Below are 9,015 nucleotides of genomic sequence, written 5' to 3'. Positions count from 1 at the left end.
TCTTGCTCCTTCACATAGGTAGCCCTTTCCTGTGGCCTAGGGATCCCAGAAACTCTACTCACCTCAGTTTATACTAACATTCAAATGTGACTTTCCACCTACAGTGATCTGTAGAGTTGTGGGGGCTTTCTGTTTTCCTCTCAGGCAGGCCCAATGAGCACAGGTAGCCCCCGGCCAGTGACACTAGGCCCTTTAACATCTTCCTTTGCCTGAACTACTGGTTATAGCAGTGAGAACTCTGTGACTGGTCCCTATTGTCTACACACAGTCTAGGGAGAAAGGGTCTGCCAGGAGGCCTCTGAAATAAAGGAAAACACCTATGAGGGCTTTGGCTGTGGGAACTAGAGGAGCTCTTGGTTGGTAGTCACTCTGACCTCCAGGACACTAGGTGGCCAGGCCAAAGCCTGGAAAGTTCAGTACTTTAGGAGAGGAATGTGTGTGTGTGTGTGTGTGTGTGTGTGTAGTCTTTAAGAATGGCTCTCTGTGAACCATGTGTCCCATATAGTGAAGCCATCTCTCCTTGAATCTAGAGTGGCCTGGAACTTTGGATGCATCTGGATTGACATAGTGATGGAGCAGATCTGGGGCCCTGAACAGCTGTCGTGAAATGTGTGCAGCAACATGGCCTCTGTGAAGAACAGAGACAGGAAGTCGCACTTTCTCTCAAACAGGGTCAGGTCAGCCTCTATGTGGCTAGTGCCCTTCCCGGGGCCTTCCTTCACCAGTCTTTTCAGATTTGTCTTCTACCTAGTCTCCCCTTCTGTACGCTTCAGAAGGGGCCCTGGCTCCCCAGACTTGGGAAGGGGATGAGGTTATTGCTAACCCCGGCCAAACAGACTCCCGCTCAGCTGACCTACCCCGGTGATCCCCTCTGATTTCCACCCGTTGGAGGCTTCATATATTATGAAGCCCTCTCCACCCTACACAGTTCGCTTTCCCTTTATGTTGGCTTGGGGACTTGTCTGAAAGCGCCTCCCTCCTGCGCAGCACTCCCGCAGGTGCTACCTGGACTCTGTGGCCCGCCCTCCGCCCCGCCCCCCGGCCCGCCCCGCGCGTGAACTGGGCATGCCCAGAAGTGCGTAGACGCGCCCGCCGGCTTCGATCCGCGGAAGACTCTGCGCCACCATGGAGCGCATCGACGGGGTGGCCGTGGGCCTCTGTGCCCATTCGCCCTACCTGCGGCCTTTCACGCTGCACTACCGCCAGGTGATCCGCCCCACTCGCGTGTCTCCGCGCTCGCCTCCCGCCCCCCCGCGTTGCGGCCCTGGCCCCGCCCCCGAGCTCACGACTCCGCCCTGAGCAGATTCTCAGCGCTTGAGCTCCGCCCTCCTGCCGTCCTGACCGCCGGTCGGTCAACCCGGAATGGTCAAGGAAGGACATGCGAAGAGAATCGCTCTTTCCTAAGGAAGATTTGACTGGCCCTCCATTTCTGACCGCCCATCGATACTTTTATGCAGTTAGACCCATTGATTACTCTGGGTATCAGGGCAGGAAGAACTCTTGGGGAACCCCACAATTGCAGATACCCTCCTTTGCGCCTTCTTTCTAGCTCCTCCTTCAAGCCTTAACAGAAAGTCTGCCGTCACCAAGAAACCTCTTCAACTCAGCCTTTCGCAGCTCCCAGGTGTCTCCCAGAACAACAGGGCCATACATAGCTATCTCACATGGCACCTTTGGGCACCTAGTAAGCACACAGAAAACATTTGTTGAACCTACTTGCTGCCTCTTCTCTTTCGTCTTATCCCGTGGTTCTTCCTTCTCCTCTACTCTGCATGGCCCTGTCTAGTAGGCCCCTGGCACGCGTTGCCCATTTCCATTCTCTATGCTGTCTGATACACAATTTTCCTGACCTGATCAATGTAGCCCTGACTGAGTTTCAGCTTAGATCAGACCGCCCAGGGCTTGGCGTTTGCCCAGCTCTCCCACTCCATTTCTCTCACCAGTGTTGTGGCCTCCAGCCTGCAAATTCCCTTGCCTCTGGTGTGTCTGCTGTGTGGAGGTCCTTTCCACCTACCCACTAGGCTAGGGAATTCTTCTCCCAGAGTGCAGTGAGGTAGTAATACAGGCTTGAGGGAGCAATTGGGTTCAGTTGAGGAACAAAGGGTAGAGACGGGGGGGGGGGGGGGGGGAAGGGGGGGTCACACTCCTTTTCCCTTTTGTTGGCTGGTGACATGGGGGTAGCCATGTGGCTCTTTTACCCAGGATCTGGGGTTCTGGTGGGCAGTGGATGGTCCAGGCTGGTTCATTCTCCCTCACTTCCTGGGAAGTGCCGTGGGGTGGCTTTACAGCTTTGGCTGGCATCCCACCAGCACATTTCCGCTGATGGCATTGGTAACCAGAGCTCAGTTGAGCAGGCAGCGCCCGCCATAGCCATAGTCATAGCTGGGGGTGGGGGTGGGGGTGGGGGTGGGGGTGGGGGTGGGGGGTAGGCGGTATTTCCTCGGGAACTGAAGGATACTGGGCTGGGCTGTGTTTGCCATTGTAGGGGTCTGCAACCTTTAACTGCTCCAAAGCAGCAGTGGCCCCTGTATAGAATGTGCCCACTGCTACATTCTAGAACTGTCTCTCCCTCCCAAGGCCGATGTCAGCTTCTCTGTCCCTACTACTCACAGCTCTGACAAAGTGTTTGGTCCTGAGTCAAGAGGGTCCTTGTAAATCACCTAGGGTGACCCCCCCCCCCGAAGGAAAGCTGTGGGGGTAGGTAAGACAGGCTCACTGCAGCCTGGGCGGGCAGCCTTCTTTGGAGCCTGCCTAGGTGGCTGGATATTGGGCAGGCCTGGGCTCGCCTCTCAAGGTGGTGCTTCAACGGCCTCCTGGGCAGCCTGCCCTGCCCAGGACATTGGCTCTCTTTTCCCCCTGGAAACCAGGCTGCTGCTACCCTCTCAGGATATCTCTGCCTGCAGGCTCAAGTCAGTCTTTCTGATTTGAGACCTCTACCTGTGAGACTCTCCCGTCATTGACAGCAGTACCCTTTTCCTCCTGAGGAAGCCCTGTGGCTCTCTCCTCAGTGTCCTCCCTCTTTGTTGCCTGGCAACACACTGTCTCTGGGACCCGGGCCCCTGTCTTTTTATGCAGATTGGTTGGAGCCCCTGCATCTGTGGTGAGCTAGCCTGTGCTCATGAATGACCCAGCGGTGGACTAAGCAGGTGGGGGTAGGGGTGGATAGGTCCAGCCCCACCTGCAGAGACCCTTCAGGGAGGAATGTCTCTGCTGGCTCAGCCCCCAGAGACAGCCTGTCTTTCCAAGTGGCATTTGGATGGTGGGGACCATGGGATCCTCACCCTAACCTAACCTTGTATACAAAGCATCGATGACATCCTTTCTGGCTGCCCAATACCGCGGGGCCCACCTTAGCTATTTCTTGAGTGCTACCCTACGTACAGGAGCGGCAGGACTAGGGGATGTGTAAGAGATAGCATGAGCCTGAAACAGGGTGGGGCAAGTACTTACCGTCCATCTGACATGTGCAGATCCACAACTGCAAGTGTAAGCTGTCCAGTGGCCCACAGGAGCTTCGGCCATGTATACGCGACTTCTGCTCTGCCTGCCTGGAATCCTCCCTGCCCTGCCTAAGGGCATCACATCTGCTCTCCCTGTTATCCTCTTAGCGCCTTCCCACACTTGGTGGCGGGCCGCACAGGTCTCTGTAGTCCTTTGTCCTCACGAAATGCCTTTCCTGCCCTTTGCCCGGGTTTTCTGCCTTACCCTTCCCAGAACATTAGGCTATCCTGACCTCCCGGGCAATCTCCTCCACCTCCACCTGCTACAAGTCCCCATTCCTGAAGGGCGTAGGCAGGTAGCAGGCCTCCCTGCTGGGAGCTGCTACTGATGGGTCTGTCTGGCCCGTGCACCTCCATCTGTTGCTGGCAGCCGCTCACCCTTCCTGATTGCTGCCCTATCTCTTTTAGGACGGTGTCCAGAAGTCCTGGGACTTTATGAAGACACATGACAGGTGAGAGGGGCTGGCCTGACCACTGGGGAACTCCCCAGTTTCTGCTCCTCAGACACTTCCCACCTCAGCCCAGTCTCTGGTTCTTATGTCCCTGAGGCCTGGTGGCTAGTAGCTGGGGACACCAGGCCCCCCGGTGGCAGGCTCCTGGTAAGATCTGATCTTACTCCTCAGGATGCAGAGCATAGGGGTGTGACAGTTGGGAAACTGGCCAGCAGGGGCCTCCACTTCCCCAACTGCCCAATATGTTGCCTCCCCTGCCCCTATCCTGTAAGCTGGAACATAAGGTCAGGGCCCTAGCCTGACTGTGTGGTCTTCCCATCTGAGCAAGGCCTGTCAATGAAAGAGAGAGACTAGGAGGATGGGAACCAGGGCTCTGGGGAGAGGGGTGTGTGTCTTTACTGAGTGTGTTTCCCCACACAGTGTGACTATTCTCATGTTCAACTCTTCTCAGAGAAGCCTGGTGTTGGTGAAACAGTTCCGGCCAGGTGAGTCCAGCTGGGCAGACAAGAATCAGGGCTGGGGAATTGTAGCATGCTTTCAGGCCCTTGATCCTGAGGCTCTGGATGCTGGTGCAGTGGTGGCTACAGGGGAAACTGAGGTCCAGCAAGAGATGCCTGGCCTAGAATAGATTACTCTGAGGTGACCACCATGTGGCTGTGCTCCCCCCCATACCAGCTGTATATGCAGGCGAGGTAGAGCGTCACTTCCCAGGGTCCCTGACAGCTGTGAACCAGGACCAGCCCCAAGAACTTCAGCAAGCACTGCCTGGCTCAGCGGGAGTGATGGTGGAACTCTGTGCCGGTATTGTGGACCAGCCTGGGCTCTCACTGGAAGAGGCAGCCTGCAAGGAGGCTTGGGAAGAGTGCGGCTATCGCCTGGTCCCCACCGATCTGCGCAGAGTTGCCACATACATGTAAGGAGGCGTGGCGGGGCGGAATGCTACCAGGGAGTGGGTGAGAACCCTGCCCCAGAGGGTATACAGGCATGAGGCTGGAAGAGGCTTGGTGGACCATGCCTCGGCTCCTAGGCTGGGCCAGACCTGGGGTGCTTGGGCTGGTTCTGGAGTGTGCTAACCCTGTGCCCCTACCCTGCAGCCCCAGCCACGTGGGGTTGGGCTCCGGGTGGCAGCTGCTGTCGACAGATGCCCCACTTCCTGTGGGATTAAGCACCGGGCGCTGGGGGTGGGGTGAGTCACAGCTCTGTTCTCAGGAATGAGGGAAGGACAAGTCCTGGGGAGGAGAAGAAGGAGGGGCTACCCCTACTGAAGCCCAGGTGCCAGCCACTCATGCCTCCCTCAGGCAGCCAACCAGGGCTGCGGTCCTCAGATGCAAAGCCACCCCTTGCCTCAGGATGTTGTGTGGATTCCTGACCCCTGCTGAGGTCTGAGGGCAGAAAGAAGGTCCTATGGTGCAAAGGACCTTCCCCCCCCCCAACAAGGCTGTGTACTTCTGACCACCCCCCACCCCCTAAAACCAAGAAGGACCAGAGTCCCTGCCACCTTTCTCCTGGCACACTCAACACAGCCAGGGCCCTCCTGCCTCCATCCCTGCTGACCTCACTCTGTAACACCAAGCTGTGATTGGGCCATGTTGGATCCAGGGTGTTCATTATCTTACTTCTGAAGGGCTGGCCTGTACCCTATGCTGTATCCTCCATGTGGACAGCCAGTGATGCCTGAATCCTTCAGCTTCCAACATGGAGGTGTTTAGGGCCAGGGGAATCTAAGAAACCTGACCATGATAAGAGTGTGGCCTGTGTGGGGGACAAACAGGGACAGAGGGCAGGAGGAAAGTTTGTGTGTGTCTCTGTGGTGTCTGTCTCTGTGTGTGTGTGTATGTGTCTTGTGTGTGTGTCTGTGTGTGTTTCTGTGTGTGTCTTTGTGTGTGTGTCTGTGTATGTCTTTGTATTTGTATGTGTGTATGTGTCTATGTGTCTCTGTGTGTGTCTGTGTGTGTCTCTGTGGTGTCTGTGTGTGTGTCTGTGTATGTCTTGTGTTTGTATGTGTGTATGTGTCTCTGTGTGTGTATGTGTGTGTCTCTGTATGTGTGTGTGTGTCTCTGTGGTGTCTGTGTGTGTGTCTGCGTATGTGTCTGTGTACGTGTCTGTCTTTGTGTTTGTATGTGTGTATGTGTCTCTGTGTGTGTATGTGTGTGTGTCTCTGTGTGTGTCTCTGTGGTGTCTGTGTGTGTGTGTCTGTGTATGTGTCTGTGTACGTGTCTGTGTATGTGTCTGTGTACGTGTCTGTGTATGTCTTTGTGTTTGTATGTGTGTATGTGTCTCTGTGTGTGTCTGTGTGTATCTCTGTGGTGTCTGTGTGTGTGTCTGTGTATGTCTTTGTGTTTGTATGTGTGTATGTGTCTCTGTGTGTGTCTGTGTGTGTATGTCTGTATGTGTGTCTGTGTGTGTATGTATGTGTCTTGTGTGTGTGTATGTGTGTGTCTCTGTGGTGTCTGTGTGTGTGTGTGAGTCTGTGTGTGTATATATGTGTCTTGTGTGTGTGTGTCTGTATGTGTGTCTGTGTGTGTATGTATATGTCTTGTGTGTGTGTGTGTCTCTATATGTGTGTGTCTCTGTGGTGTGTGTCTGTGTGTGTGTGTCTGTGTCTGTCTGGCTGACATTTGAGAAGTTTCATAGGCAGGGCCTCTGGCTGCATCCTGACTGAAGAAGATACTAGAGAGCAGTGAGTGTTTGGAACATTGAACATCTCATTCATGTTTATACTTTGAGGAGGAGGAGGGTTTGGCTGTGTGGAAGCAAGATTGAGGGTAAGGCTGAATGACATCAGAGCACCTGTCCCTGTGGCCCTTATGGGGACTGAACAGACCAGAGCCTACCCCCTAACTACTTCCCTGCCTGAGGCCCCAGAGGTAAGCCATAGATGGCTAGGCCCACCCAGGGAAGCCCAGTGCCTATTGTTACCTTGTGATATAAATGAGATTAGAATCAGCCTAGGCTGGAGGGAGCGTCTAGCCTGATCAGACCACATGCTGGAGCTGTCTCCCTTATAAGCTAGGGAAACTGAGGCCGGGCACTGATTTCTATGACAGGTATAGCCATGGCTACTAGAAAAATGGGTTATCCGGTAGGGGTCTGTGGGGATAAAGAGATAGCTGGGCATGGTCAGTCTGGGATGGGAGTTGGGAGGCTTTGAGTATTTCCAGCTTGTTCCTGCCTCCGTGAACTGCCCTGCTGTGAGATTCCCTACCTCTACCACCACATCCAGTCCATGGCTCCCCAGGCAATCAGAAGACCTGATATGGATAGAACTGGCTTGGGCTTAGCAGTTATGGAAGTCAGAGGCCCTGGTTGGGCACAGGAGACATGGGCAGGGGCCTAACAGATCCGCAGGGCCTATCACAGACTCTAATACCACTTGCTTATGACCTCATGGCGTCTGTATATGCACAGTCTGTGTCCAAGGTCCCTGATCTTCCACGTAGGGTCTTATAAGCTGCATTCAGAGACACCTGCCACATCCACAATCTGTCCAGGTGCAAAGGTAGCAGGTCCTTGTGGCTATGGGATAGAGGCCACTTCCTGACTAGCTGATAGCTGGGAACCACTTTCAGATCTTAGCAATGCCTGCAGGTCCTTGCCACACGTCTTTTTACAACACAGCAGCTTGTCTGGTCTCTGTGCTAGCAGAGAGTGCCAGAGCTCTTTAGATTGTGAGCATGAAGCTGTCTTGTGAGCTCACCTGATTAGGCCAGGCCTACCCGTGTATCTCCCTCAGGATGAATTCAGTCAGCTAGCCAAACAGGTCCTAGGTCCAAGATATATGTAAGGTGCCTCTGACATTTGTGTGTTCCCCTAAGTGTCCGATGTCATATTTATCTTGACAGTTTGATGATGAGCCGAGCCACTGGTGGCTGAGCCACCTCTCTAGCCCGGTTATCAAATTCATCTCAAAAATCATTTTAGTGCCCTTGATGCCTACCTCTGCCATATGATAGCTGGCATACCCAACATGCATGAGGTTCGCCTGCTGCAGGGGGCATGTTTCGTGGACATGCCCCCCCGCCCCCGCCCCGGGAGTGGTATTTGGGAAGGGTGAAGATACACAGAGTTCTAATCACCAGAAAGGCAGAGTGGGAAGCATGGAAGCAGGGTGTCTGGCAGGGCCACACTGGTCTCTCAGCAGTCCCTGTCCTACCTGACAGGTCTGGAGTAGGACTGACTAGCTCCAGGCAGACCATGTTCTACGCGGAGGTGACGGATGCCCAACGAGGCGGGCCTGGTGGAGGGCTGGCTGAGGAGGGAGAACTCATCGAAGTGATCCATCTGAATTTGGATGACGCCCAGGCCTTTGCAGACAATGCTGACATCCCCAAGACTCTCGGGGTTATCTATGCTATCTCTTGGTTCTTTAGCCAGGTGGTTCCCCATTTGAATCTCCAGTGAGACCCTGGGGCTGGACAGGCCTATCCCATCCACTCATCCTCCTGCCCTGCACACCCAATAAAGCTTGTGCAAGTTGTACTGATGTCTGCTGGCTTTGAGCACTGTGACCTGGGGTGAGGAGGCACTGTGTCTTGGGAGGGTAGCAAGGTCTCCATAGAAACCCTCTGGTCCTCCTCTGGTGGTGCTCTGGGAGGCAGATGGCTGTCAGCGGGCTAGCACAGCAAGCCTGGGGGTACTGTCAAACAGTAGCCAGTTCATGAGGGAACCAGGCTAGGTGTTTAGCCTTGGATGTCTGACAAAGTTTCAAATCAGCTACCTCCCAAGTTTCTTGGGCCCGGATGGGAAAGAGGGATGTAGGTGAGTGGGTTGTTGGTTTCATGGAGGATGGTAGATCTATAGACCAAATGTGGAAAGGGGTAGTCATATGGAAGAGAAAGGTTTATGACTTAATGGTGTCTGTCTAATAAGACAGATATGTCTACAAAGCATTAAAATGTTTTTAATTATTCTCATACGTAACATGAACTGTGTCCGCAGGAGTAGAGATAGACTGGCCTCAGCTGAGAGGAAATGGGCACAGTACTGCCCATGCTAGAGAGTATGTACTCCATGATCTGGGCAGAAACAGGGACCTTGCCATGTCTGGGGCTGGACTAGAACTG

At 54.3% G+C, this 9,015-nt stretch overlaps 1 protein-coding gene across 1 annotated transcript; it reads left to right on the top strand.

Annotated features, from left to right (window-relative positions):
* The first annotated feature begins 1,059 nt into the window (after window positions 1-1,059).
* Window positions 1,060-8,431, top strand: Nudt14 (nudix hydrolase 14). Its single transcript, XM_021179333.1, has 5 exons — window positions 1,060-1,206; window positions 3,909-3,952; window positions 4,373-4,437; window positions 4,628-4,865; window positions 8,113-8,431. Exons 1-5 carry the CDS (start codon window positions 1,126-1,128, stop codon window positions 8,351-8,353), a joined length of 669 nt encoding a protein of 222 aa, XP_021034992.1. The 5' UTR covers window positions 1,060-1,125; the 3' UTR covers window positions 8,354-8,431.
* Window positions 8,432-9,015: the final 584 nt, after the last annotated feature.

The sequence above is a fragment of the Mus caroli genome, unplaced genomic scaffold, assembly GCF_978045245.1.
Source record: "Mus caroli unplaced genomic scaffold, Mus_caroli_1 scaffold_14, whole genome shotgun sequence".
NCBI classification, from domain to species: domain Eukaryota; kingdom Metazoa; phylum Chordata; class Mammalia; order Rodentia; family Muridae; genus Mus; species Mus caroli.
Note: the sequence above shows the minus strand (reverse complement) of the source record. Positions and strands in the feature narration are given on the sequence as shown.

Coding starts and splice junctions, on each gene's coding strand:
- Nudt14 (XM_021179333.1), top strand. CDS start 1,126: ATGGAGCGCATCGACGGGGTGGCCGTGGGCCTCTGTGCCCATTCGCCC. Junction 4,438..4,627: donor GGTGAAACAGTTCCGGCCAG/GTGAGTCCAGCT, acceptor CCCCCATACCAG/CTGTATATGCAGGCGAGGTA. Junction 4,866..8,112: donor CGCAGAGTTGCCACATACAT/GTAAGGAGGCGT, acceptor CCTACCTGACAG/GTCTGGAGTAGGACTGACTA.